The sequence below is a fragment of the Erinaceus europaeus genome, chromosome 16 (assembly GCF_950295315.1).
Source record: "Erinaceus europaeus chromosome 16, mEriEur2.1, whole genome shotgun sequence".
In the NCBI taxonomy this organism is placed as follows: Eukaryota; Metazoa; Chordata; class Mammalia; order Eulipotyphla; family Erinaceidae; genus Erinaceus; species Erinaceus europaeus.
The window spans coordinates 52,160,814-52,174,116 of record NC_080177.1 but is presented as its reverse complement, the minus strand read 5'-3'; the positions used below and the strand labels follow the sequence as shown (position 1 = coordinate 52,174,116).

Here is a 13,303-nt window from a genome sequence, read left to right as displayed (position 1 = left end):
GTGGCATGTAAGCAATTCATAGCATTGTTATAAATATACATATACCACTCATTCCAAGATTTCATCTCAATATTTCTTCAATCACTTCCTCACAATGTCTAGTTTGTTCAATTTATATTTCTAGTTGGCACTGGAGCACACACCCCCAACCCCAAAGATAAGATACATCTGTCCCTTAGTCACAAATCTTGGCATTTTTACCTTAACTAAAGTGAAATGATTGGTTGAAAGAATACCTTGCTTATTAGCAGGGTTTCCTCATAATAAAATGTTTTCTTTCCAAACTTTCAAATGTGACATGAAATGAACCAACTTAGCAGTGACATAGCAAAGCTTAAGGAAGATATATAAACACTAGGCTCTGTGTGAGAGGAAAGGAAGAGCTAATTGGAAGTCAGTTTCCCTGTGATTATCAGCTTGTTTATGGGGAGGGAGGACTCCTTTGGAATGGCACTGCAAATTCATTCCTGATTGTGGTGTTAAAACCAGAACTCATTTCCAAAAGTTCCTTTAAATCCCCCACCCACCCCTACCCTATTTTGTTTGGTTACAAAAGGTTGTACACTGTTTCCACAGAATGACAGTTTTTTTCATGCTTTGATTTTTTTCCGGCTTCCCCCTCCCCCCTCCAAAAAATAAATCAGTTGCACAAATCAGTTGTCAGATTTTACTTCCCTCATGGCAGAAAGCACACATATTCATTGTCTGCTATAAGAATAAATTTTAGTCATTTTCCCCATGTCAATATGAATATTAGACTGACCCAATTAATATGAAATGCTTCTAGGCTGCTGGAACAGACAGTGCTACAGAAAGAGCCGTTTGCACAACCTGTTCATGATTATGGGCCATAAGGACACAAAGATGGCACACACATTTGTGGACCATCTGAATTCTTATACGGGGAGGGGAGAGGGGGAGAGAAGGGAGTGGTATGACGTTAGCTTGACTGTTGTGGGTCATGTTTTTTAATCCAGAGTATTGGACATGTAACACAGCAACAAGAGCTGATCATTTTGTTTAATCACCTTTTGGATCTTTGCCAGATGGTCTCTATTGAGAGCGCTGCAAACAGAAAGAGATGAACTGCATCTAACACGCCACCAGAGCTTTCCCGTAAATGTCTGAGAACTGATTCCAACAAGAATTTAGTCTCAGAGCAGAAAGGGATACATTTAAAAACTATGTGCATTAACTGTACTTTTCCCCATAGAATCCTCACTTGGCATGAATAATTTACCCACTCTTATGCTAATGGGATCATGAAAGTATCCCTCTGTCTTTAGTGCAGCTATTCTCAGCTTTCAGTAATTACTCCACCCAGTGAAAATAACATGGCTTCTACATGGAACCATGACTAGTACCTGACAATTAGAAAGATCATGGCTGACAGTGGAAGGGTCCACAACTGGGTAGGGAGACACTTCTAGCTCAAGGAAGAGTAGAGATATCAAGTAACGCTGATCATAGAAAGGATACATGGGGGAGGGAAGCAAAGGAAAAGAAAATGTTTCCACTGCCAAGCTTTTCTTTCTCTCACTTATTACCACAATTTTATTTAAATTTAAAAAATGATCTTCTTTATATTGCAATAAGTACAAAAGTCATCCATAACAGCATTCGTTTTGAAGAAAAAAGAAAAATCCATAATCTTTAAGGGGGGAAAAAAACTACAGTTATCTTTGTAGAACATCTGCAGGGAGAATCTACTTTATCCAACTTTTTAAAAATCTAGAAAATGTGGTACAGGAGGTGATGCAGTGACAGGGCCTTGAACTCTCAAGCATGAAGTCCAGAGTTTGATCCCCAGCAGCACATGTTCCAGAGTGATGTCTGGTTCTTTCTCTCTCCTTCTATCTTTCTCATAAATAAATAAAATCTTTTTTAAAAAATCTAGAAAGTACAAAATTCTCTGCACTATACTTATTTATTTTTTTTTTTTTGAGAGAAGAAAAAAAATCTACCAAAAGCCAAAGGGGGAGGGGGAGAAAAACGAAAAGGAAAGGAAAGGAAAGGAAAGGAAAGGAAAGGAAAAAAAAAACATGTTTTTAACCTCCGTCCACAAAACTTCATGTTAGGTAGTTCACTGTGTAAAAATTATCAGGCTAAAACATCTGGGGAAGAAAGCTATGAAACAGCAGGGAACGTGGCTGGTTTATTGTTTATCTTTTGTTTATGAGGCAGTATTCAAGTTTAATTACTACTCTAAATTAAACTCTAACTGGCATCAGGAGACATCCCTTAACATGACTAAGTTTAAAAAAAATCTAGAAATTTCATCTCTGGGTTTTTTCAAGTAAGTTCATACACAGAGGAAGAAATTACTTAAAATTAGCAGCAACTATAAAAAGCTTTATAGAGCATTTGTAGGCATCAGTATAAGCTCCTAAAATATATATTTATAGATGAGCTTAATTTTATTTCTAATGATATTCTAAAAAGTTCTGAAAAAAATAAACAGAAATCATTGGATGTATGATGATAGTTACTTTGGAGGGGTTAGAGAAAGGCATGCTATATAAATATACTATATATAACAGCTTCTTTTGTGGCAATGTTCAGTTATCATCATTTATATTTTCAGAGAATTTCTGGCTACCATTAGGAAGGCAAGAGGAAAAAAAAATGTCATTGTATCTATCATAACAGTAAGTGCCCAGTTTGGGATGAACCTCGTTCTAGGAAAAAAGTAAAATAAAATAAAAGTTAAAAGCAACTAGCAAAAGATTATGCCAGATGGCATCTGTCATATTGTATTTAGGGTTATTTTAAAGAGATTGCTGCCACTATGAAAACATTCCATTGACAGAGTTTTCCTAGACTGAATAAGACATCCCTGTAGAACCCACTATAGGAGAGCTTGAGGTTTCTCTTCCTCCTTTAAATATAGAGTTGGAATATTTGGGTGGGGAAGAATATTCTTCAAAACCACAGTCTGCATTACAAATTCAAAGTATGATACCATTTTCTCCATTTACTTACCTATGAACACATTCAGCCTAAATTCAGTATATTTAGAGCTCAACCCCATGATTTTAAAAAGCTGTAATAAATAAATACTTAAGGTAGAGTACTAGTTTCACTGTTTGGCTAATAATAGATGGGGCCACCAGTGAAGGAATCTGGTAAGTTGAGGGAAATTACACTCCCTCATAAAGCTCTGTGTCCTGAAAGATCAGAGACATAGATACTAGAATGCTAATGTATTTAAGTTAAACTGAGTCTGGCAACAGTATGGTTAACGTGTGTGTGTGTGTGTGTGTGTGTGTGTGTGTGTGTGTGTGTGTGTGTGTGTGTGTGTGTGGTGTGCAGTGTGAGCTCAGCAGTTACTGGGCCAACTGTCTCGGTATTTCTGGGAATCCTGCCTATTCACAGTGCAGGGATTGTTCAATTGCTGCAAAATGTACAAAATGAATTTTACAAAAATGAATTGTAAGGAAGGCCCCATTACAACGATTTTACAGCAAAGATGTCAACATCAATTTTTCTTTCATGCATAGCTAATGATTAAAATAGCATATTCTATTTGCCTAAGACAATTTATTTCATATTGGCACATCAAAATATTGAAATACCAAGTTATCTTTGCTCTACCCTTTTTATTCATGGCTGGTGAACCCACACCATTGTTCAAACCAGGAAAAATAAAACAAACTTGGCATGGCATACTTAAAACAAAGGCTCATCAATATTCTCCAATTTGTCAACATCTCAATTACAGCACTGGAAAAAAATGTAAATTTCATGTGCTCTAAACACTGAGGGGTCTATTCTCTTGCCAATTCACATGCGTAACTCCCATCAGTGTTAATGGGAGTTACACAAACCCATCAATAATAATAATTCTTTGTACATATACTGTGCCTTTCATCTAACGCTCTCAAAGTGCTCTATGAACAAGGGGGCTGCTTCCTAGTCTTTACTCTGGCAAAATACACAATGAAACACAAAGCAGCTTTTGACTCAGCAGGTACAGAATTAGGAACCCCAAGCCTTATTATTAAACCCCACTTTGCTGATGGCAAGCCAGACACAAAGAGGGTCAGTTACTCCCCCAGAGTCCCCAGTCTGCACCCTGATTCTATCCCTGAAAAACCAGATTTCTTTCTTCATTCTAATGTGACTAACAAGAGAAGCTCCCTTCCCTTTGGCTGCTTTTCACAAGAGAAACCCGAGTGAATGAAAGTCTGGTTCATATTTATATAGTTTACTGCTAAGCATGTGCTGTTTGAAAGATACAGTAAAGGCAGGCTTTATATTTTAGCAACTTTGTTTCTCACAAGACTTTTTAATATTTGGACTTTTTTTCTTCCTTTCTGTTTGTAGCACAAACACTAAGGAGGAAAAGATGACCTTTCACCTGTGAAACTATAGCTCTTTCACTATCAAGCCATAAAAAACAAGATATTTTTAGGTTCCAAAGTAAAGATGTGTCTGAATCATTTCAGTAAAAATATTCACCAAAAGTATAAAGCAACATAAATGCATGTATTGTTTTATAGCATATGGTTATTAAAATTTAATTTAAAATGTGTATGAAAACATTGTATTTAGTACAATTCATCCCTATTTTTTTCTGTTTATCATAATTTGTTTTGAAACTGAATCGTTTTGCAGTTTTCCATATGCCCGTTGTGCTAATAAATTCTGAATACGTAAGAAAACTCTTTTCTAAACTACAAACTTGGTTTCCAATGAAACATTATATTTAATGCTAAGAACATAAATTTTCCTCCTACGTTTTCCATTATACATCAACCCTAAGATTTAACCTAGGATAAGCATATGTGATTTCAGTCAATATCTTTGTTGACTTTGCCCTGAAGCAGATAATTAATCTTTCCCGAAAGCCACTCCAGACAATTCAGTGGGACAAAATATCAAAATATCTTGAAAACATGCTTAAAAGATGAATGGGATCTGAGTATGACAAAATGCACTCCAGTCTTGCCTGAAAACTTGGAGTCTGCTGTGAGAAGAAGAAGAAGGAGGAGGAGGAGGAGGAGGAGGAGGAGGAGGAGGAGAAGAAGAAGGAGAAGAGGAAGAAGAAGAAGAAGAAGAAGAAGAAGAAGAAGAAGAAGAAGAAGAAGAAGAAGAAGAAGAAGAAGAAGAAGAAGAAGAAGAAGAAGAAGAAGAAGAAGAAGGAGAAGAAGAAGAAGAAGAAGAAGAAGAAAAAACACACTTTCAACTCAGTGTTTTGGAATTACCAATGTGTAAGTCATGTTGGAAATTCATCAGGCCAAAACCAAAAGGGTCTCTATTTTAGAGGAATTCTAACTTTTTGTCCTCATACTTCAGAGTAGCAAAATGACTGACATCCCAGGACTCATACACATAAGCTACCATGTCCATTCTTTAATCCCACAGAGATATGATTAAAGGAACAAAATCCTACAGGGATCAAATCCTTCAACATGGGATAAGTGGGTGAAGCTACCCACAACGTAGTAGAGGCTTTTGCATATTGTTTCCATCCAAAGTACTGGTCTCAGAGCTTTTCTTTCCTGGCCAAACAAAAACAACAGCAGCCAAACTCACCCAAATGACAAAACTCCATGCCTGGGCCATTGTTGCAAATACATTCCTCACTCTACACCCTGGGGTCTTCTCTCTCTCCTTCCTCCCCTTCTTTCTGTTCCTTTTCTGCTATCTCCCTTGCCATAACTCAGTCAGCCCACCAGAACCAGTCAGTTTTAAATTTCAGTTGGGACCCCGGTGACCTGTTAATGAATCTACAGAGAGGAGAAAAACTCACAGTGTTGAGTTATGCCTGGTGTTGCTAGCAGACTTGGAGTCAGAAATGCTTGAAGCGTTAACGTAATTGCAAGAATGTGAAAAATGAAGCATTGGGCTCCTGAGCAAAGTGAAAGGTCAAAGTGAGCCTGGCACACAACAAGTCTTGGGAAGATAGCCTCATTAGGCCATTAAAAATATGTTTCTCTTTTCCTCCTCTTTGGTATAATATTTAGGGTGTTTTGTTTTTATTAATAGATACATTTTGCCCTTAGTGTTGCAGCCACTTTGAGTGGTAGAGGGAGGGTGAAGTCAGAGAAATCCTTCCAGATTTAACCACATTGAAAACTCCAATACCATGACATGAAAGGACAATTAAGTCATTGCACTACTGATTAATTGAATTTTAGATACAAGCTTCTTCAAACTGCTTATGGTTTAATTTTCTCATATACAATCTAACTGGTGTAATAAACACAGCACATAAAGCGTAAATAGGTACAAGTCATGAGTTCTTCCATAATTTTCCACCCCACAGTATTCAATTTGTGTCAGTTTGCAACTTGATCAACTCTACATTCTAATTTGGACCTTTTCACAAGTCACTAGCATCCTAGAAGGAACATTTTTCTTTCTTCTAGACTCTTCCAAAATGCCAGGAACTCAAAATTCATGACCAGAAACCTGGAGGAGTGAAGGCATTTGCCTTATATCAACCACCCTCTTTTAAATGGCATATATGACTATAGCTTAAGGTGTTAAACTATCTTCTACTCAGAATACTGTTTTAATGTTGTAGCTATAAACATAGTCATAATAGAGATGAAATATATCTAGGAGATCAAACACCACCTAATATAAAATATTAAAAAGTAAAATCTATACACTTTCCTGGCCCACATTCAATAATGCATGTTCCTTTATATCATAGTTTTATCCATAGAGGAATGATCTCTGCCAATCTATAACTGCTCACCATGTAATAGGTGAGTTTTAAATGTCAAAATTTATTCTAAATTGTACCATACTTCCTTGTCAACTCCATTGCCCTCTGATTATTCAAATTTATAAGACTTGTGACAAAAGTCACCACATTAGCTGAATGGAAATGGGCACAAATAATCTAAGAATTAAAGAATTCATCTTATTATGACAAGATTACATATAAAACTTTCACTAACACTTCTTGAGCTAGTGAGAGCAGATTTTTATACTTTCTGAGCTTGAAAGGCATGACTGCTTGATCAAAGGGAACTCTTACACTTGAGAGAATTAACAAAACCATCTATTTATATATAGCATTAAAACGAGTGCATCAACACAGTGAAGAAGTTCTGTCATTCTGTCTACTTACACCCAGAGAAGTAAAGTGAAGTAAAGTGTAAAGAATCAAATCTGTAAAAGAACTGGCATTACAAATCAATTATTATTGCAATGCCTACATAAAATATCAGAAGTCTCATGTTGCCCTACCTTCCTTTCCCTTTCTTCCTTCCTTTCTTCCTTCCTTCCTTCCTTCCTTCTTTCCTTTCTCTTTCTTTCTTTCTTTCTTTCTTTCTTTCTTTCTTTCTTTCTTTCTTTCTTTCTTTCTTTCTTTCTTTCTTTCTTTCTCTCTTCCTTCCTTTCATTTAAGAAACTGAAATACAGTTGCTAAATGGCAGCTGGTAACATTCCCTAACTTGCCAACTCTCCCGTTTTCAGGGAGGCAGGTATACTGCTAGCACAAAATCTTCCAGTTATTTGAGGCATCTCTGCTTTGCACCAGGAAATTATGTAACCTTTTTACCTTGCTCACTGCTGTTGTCTCCACTCTGGGAAGCATGGCCACCACTGGAGGGCCCTGGGGTGCCTGCTGAATGGGTGGAGGTGGCATCATCGTGGTCTCGCCAAGATGCAGGATTCTGATGTCAGGATACCAAACAAGTTTTTCAATGGTCATTTCAGCCACAAAGGAGGGACCAAGATGAAAGGTACAGAGAGAGACAAATAAGGTGGACATATTATTACTTGTGAAACTAAACATCTGGAGACCCACATCACCACACATTGTCTAATACTCAGAAAAAGGAAGGAGCTATGTAAGAAATGAGGTGATGACTACATCAGCATATTCATTTTGCTCAAAACTAGTTGAAATAGGCACTTAAAATGTGTGAATTTCTCAATCTCCAGCACCACCATAAGCCAGAGCTGAGCAGTGCCCTGATACCCCTCTCTCCCCCCTCTTTCTCTACCTGCCTACCTAACATTCCTTCTCTCCTTCTCACCCCCTTTTATTAAAATAATAATAATAATAATAATAATGGAGACTAGGTAGTGATGTACCTGGTAAAGCACACATGTCACAATGCACAAGGACCCAAGTTCATGCCCCTGTCCCCACCTGCAAGGGGAGACACTGGTTGAGTAGTGAAGCACTGTTGCAGGTGTCTCTCTTTCTCTCACCTTCCCCTCTCAGTTTCTTTCTGTCTCTATCCAAAGTAAATACATAAAATACTTAAATAATGTGGTCTAGGAGGTGGCACAGTAGATAAGTCATTAGACCCTCAAGTGTGAGGTTCTGGGTTCAATCCCTGACAGCATATGTACCAGAGTAATGTCTGGTTATTTCTCTCTCTCCTTCTACCTTTCTCATAAATAAATAAAATATTTTTAAAAGGAAGTTACACATTCAATTATAAAAATAATTAACAATAAGAATCTTTTTAAAATGAGTGTTTCGGATCCACAAATCACTCTTCAATAAAGTTCATCTTTAAAAAAAAAGATTTTATTTATTTACTCATGAGAAATGATAAGAGAGAGAGAGAAAGGACCAGACATCACTCTGGTACATGTGCTGCCAGGGATTGAACTCGGGACCTCATGCTTGAGAGTCCAAAGCTTTATCCACTGTGCACACAATATAAAGTTCATCACCCGGACCACAATATAAAGTTGATCTTTAAAGTTCCAAAGAAAAAAAAAAGTGTGCTCGGGGTCCAGGTGGTAGCACAGTGGGTTAAGCGCACATGGTGTAAAGCACAAGGACCGGTTCAGGGATACCAGTTCAAGCTCCTGGCTCCCTACCTGCAGGGAGTCACTTCACAAGCAGTGAGGCAGGTCTGTAGGTGTCTTTCTCTCCCCCTCTCTGTCTTCCCCTCCTCTCTCCATTTCTCTCTGCCCTATCCAACAACCACCACAGCAACAACAATAACAAAAACAACAACAATAATAATAAAGCAACAACAGTGATAAACAACAAGGGCAACAAAAAAGGGAAGAAAAAAATGTGTTCATAAATATAAAAAAAAAAAACTATTGCTTTCTGAATTAGGACATACAAGTTCCAACACTCTTGAGTGTGAAGTACTCCAGAATGTCAGCATCTATAAATCCATTGGTTCTCTAAAGAAAAATCACAAGGCAGCTCAGAATATATGCAGCAGTTCTCTCTGCATCTTTTAAACACCTTGTCTTGCAACAGCCTGCAGGGGCTCTCAATGTTATCAATTGATCAGATAACCAAACAAATGCAATTATATTAATCATTGCATCAATACTGACTGATTCTACCTTAACATGCACAAACACCAACAAAATGAAACACCTATCCACTGTTAGTCATCTCATGAAATGGAAAAGGCTTTTACTTGAGTTTTATGGAAGCTTTAAATTCACTGAGCAGTGTTCTTTCTTTCCTTTTCCTTTCTCTCTTTTTCTTTTCTTTTTCTTTTTCTGGGAAAAACTACTTATCCCACTGGTCAAATCAAACGCACTGAAAAGTGCAGCTCTGGCTGCTTTGCTGAGTGTATTCATCTCCTGTTCCTCCTCCTTTCTCCTGGTCATTCCCAATACCCTGCTGGAGCTTAAAGGAAACACAGAATTCTAATGTACAGGAAGGACTTTATCAGCACCACATGAAGGCAGGCAAGAGATGGAATTTCCTCTGGAGCATACAACAGTTCATAAAATAGCCCAGCCTGGAGGCCAGCACTGCACACTTGTCACTTGTGTGCCATGACTTCTGCTAAGTCCTCAGACCTATTGGTAAGCAAATTTCTTTGGGGCCAGGCACTTTGGAGGGACAAAAATATTTTTTTTTAATGTAAACCCACTTAAAACACACAGTTTCTTCTTACAAGAAGTGTTAAAGAAGATGTAGATCGGGACTGGGTGATATCTTATCCAGTAGAGCACATGTTGCCATGTGTGATGACCTGGGTTCAAGACCCTTCCCCCCATTACCCAGTCCCCACTTGCAAGGGGGAAACTTCACACGAGGTGCAACAGTGCTACAGGTGTCACTTATTTTGACTCTCTCTCTCCTCCTCTAACTCTGTCTCTCATGCTCTATAAAATATATATATATATATATATATATCACAGGGAAGTGTGGAGTCAGGTAGGCACTGAGCCCCAGCAATAACCCTAGTGGCAAAAACTATTAATCATAAACATAATCACCATAATAATAATAATAATATAAGTGGATGCACATGCCTATAGGCAACAAGAAAATACCATGACCACCTAAAATGAATCTTGCTATATTATCATTACTTGTAGCAAACCCCCATATTGTTTTCTCAATATCAACTCCACCATATACATATACACCAAAATAAATCAAGAAACCAGAGTGAAACAAAATAGAGGGCTCATTTTATTTGAAGTGAAAGCATAACCTTTAAACTGTGTTTTATGTAGCCTAAGAGATGGCACTCTAAAGGACTCTAAAGCATGACATCCCAAGTTTCAGCTCAAACTTCATATATGTCAAAGTAACACTCTGGTTGTCTTTCACTGCTCCTCTCTGCCATACACAAATAAATAAATCTTTTAAAATGTTTTTTTTTTCTCTGAAGATCAAATACAAACTGATTGTAAATGTAGCATTTCAGGTAGGTACTGAAATGATCTGAAGCTCTACAAATTAAAAGCATGTATATCAAATAGTTATATACTGGCACTGCTATAAAACACAAGAGTTCAAAGAGGAAACTCTCAGCAGAAACATCGATAAAAAGGTTGTGCAGGTATTTATACCGCAGCTCTAAAATAAAGATGTGTTTTAGAAACACTAGGGTAGCACAGGAGGTAGCACAGTGGATGGATAGAGCACTGGGCTCTCCAGAATGAGGTTCCAAGTTCAAACCCTGGCATCATATGTGCCAGAGTGATGCTCTGATTCCTCTCTCTCTCTCTCATCAATGAATAAATACTAAAAAATAGAAAGATCATGTAATGAAGCTAAGTAAACTAAAATGAAAGCTAAAATGTCAGGCTGCCTTTATTAAGATGGAGTGGTATGTGTAATCTCTCTTCATCTACATTAGAAACCACTTGCAATAGTTTTAAGATTAAGGCAAACATGAACTCTTCAAACTTTGTAATCTCTTTGTCTCAGTTATTTGCCTGATGGTAACCAGATAAAGCTAGCGAAGATTTAAATGGTGTGTGTGTGTGTGTGTGTGTGTGTGTGTGTGTGTGTGTGTGTGTGTGTCAACAGTATGTTATGGGTTTAGTCCCACAATAACAACAGTAACTATGTCTTCCTTTTAGAAAACACTGGAATTTCAACACTGCCACTGAAGCTAAACTTTTCAGTGTACACAGCAAGTAATGTTAATTTTATGCACTATAGGATTTTTATTAAGCCGGCTGCTATAAAAGCTCCTTACCCCTCATGAAAATTACAATAATTAACCACTAACACCTCAACTATGTTTTAAGGCAAATGTCATCCACTAGCTATTATATAATCGTTCACACGAAGAAGCTGGAGCAGTTTTCTGTCTGGGAATTCTTAGTGATTTCAGGAGGGTCACTCAGAAGGACTTTCTGGAATTGCAAATAGAGGTTGGTCCCTATCAGTGAAACCTGTACTGCATTTTAAAGTCAGGCCTCACTGATTTATAATTTAGTACAATTCTTTCAGTGGTTTTCTGGAGGAGGTATTTTCAAATATTACTATAAATGCAGTACATTTCTCCAAATGACTTAGGTCTTTGGTCTAAAGCCCACCCTAAAAGCTGTTCAAGTTCTATATCTGTCCCAGTATTCCTGTTTCTTCTCCCCCCCCCCTTATTTCCTCAAAAAAGTTCTCCTGCTAAAGCATGTTGTCCACAGATTACATCAGGTATTATGATCCAGTAGGTAGTTTGTGAAAATTCCAAACTATGGAATTCCATAATGCTCCTCTCACTTGAATGTGGGAAGAGGAAGCAAAATGCTTGGGCCTTGAAGTTTAAGGACTGCCCCAAAGGCATCTATATTCAGCCCTACCATGGAAACAGAATTCTGATACAAAGACAAATCTTGATAATCTGGTTAATAAAAAAATAAATAAAAACCTTCTCTTGGCCACAAAAAGTTGTAAGCTACATGCAACAGATTAAAAAAAAAAAAAGAAAGAAAGAAAAAGAAAAAGAAAATGAAAGCCACTAAACAGAACACTACTTTCCCCTTAGGCTGAAATAATTGTTTGCATTACAATTCCTCCCTCCCTCCCTCCCCTCCTCCCTTCCTTCCTTCCTCTCCTCCCTTCCTTCTCCTTCCTTCCTTCCTTCCTTCCTTCCTTCCTTCCTTCCTTGCTTCCTTCCATTCTCCTCCTCCTCCTTCTTCTTCCCTCTCTCTTTCTCTCTTTCTCTCCCTCCCTCCCTCCCTCTCTCACTCTCCCTTTTCCATCTTTAGACAGCGTCCAAGTTTACATCCTCAAGATTAAGCTGCTTGGACTTTTTCCAAATTATATGCAGAAGTTTAACCAATTTCAAAACTACAGTGACATAAGGAAATGTGTAAAGCATATGATATATGCAGAAAAAGATAAAGTCTCAATGTGCTGGTGTGGGGGTTAAGTGTTCAGGTAGGTGCATTCCACAGTATGCTCAGCCAAAGAATGATGAAGGCACCCAAGGGACAAAGAATGAACCTGTTTGTATCCCCAGTGGCTTTAATAATTGGGAGTCAAAGACGGTACTCTTCTTGCTCTTAGTAATTATGTTAAAGAGCAGTGTTAGCAGGAGAAAAGCAGTGACTACCCAGTGGAGGCACAATAGGAGGCAATGGAAAATAGATACAAGAAGCAAGGTCTCCAGGGGCAGTATTTTCTATTTGCTGAGCTACAGACTCACAACTGATAATGCAAGTTGTAATTAATATAAAAGCAGGAGACAATATGGGGAGAACTTGTAGTTGTGGGGCCACATGAGATCACTCTACCACCCTCCTCTGTTTCTCATTTCCACACAACTTTCCCTAGAAAACACAATTCTGCCAGTATTTTCTTCCTTGAAAGTTAAAAAAAAAAAAAAAAAACTAATTTAGCACCATAACTGAATTTTGTTAAATCTAGGAAAGTACATACAGAGGACAGGAGTCTCTGAGATGAGGAAGCATATGATATCATCATGTGGAGATTACAGATTACAGGAGTGGAAATGGTAACATTCAACACCATTATTGTGTGGGTGGTAGTAGGAAATTTCTTATAAGATAACAGATATAACTAGTCCTGGTGAACTGGTGGTCATCCCCTGCAGAATTCCAGGTTCTACACAGCTTTGTGATGCTTTCATTATGAAAGAAC

General features: G+C 37.7%; 1 protein-coding gene across 7 annotated transcripts in view; it reads right to left on the bottom strand.

Annotated features, from left to right (window-relative positions):
* MEIS2 (Meis homeobox 2) overlaps positions 1 to 13,303 on the bottom strand; it is a 249,595-nt gene that overhangs the window by 223,917 nt on the left and 12,375 nt on the right. For all 7 annotated transcript variants that reach the window (XM_007527855.2, XM_060175159.1, XM_007527857.3 and 4 more), the window contains one exon: positions 7,520 to 7,634. In XM_007527855.2, the coding sequence (XP_007527917.1) occupies positions 7,520 to 7,634 (115 nt within the window). The remainder of the gene's footprint in view (positions 1 to 7,519; positions 7,635 to 13,303) is intronic.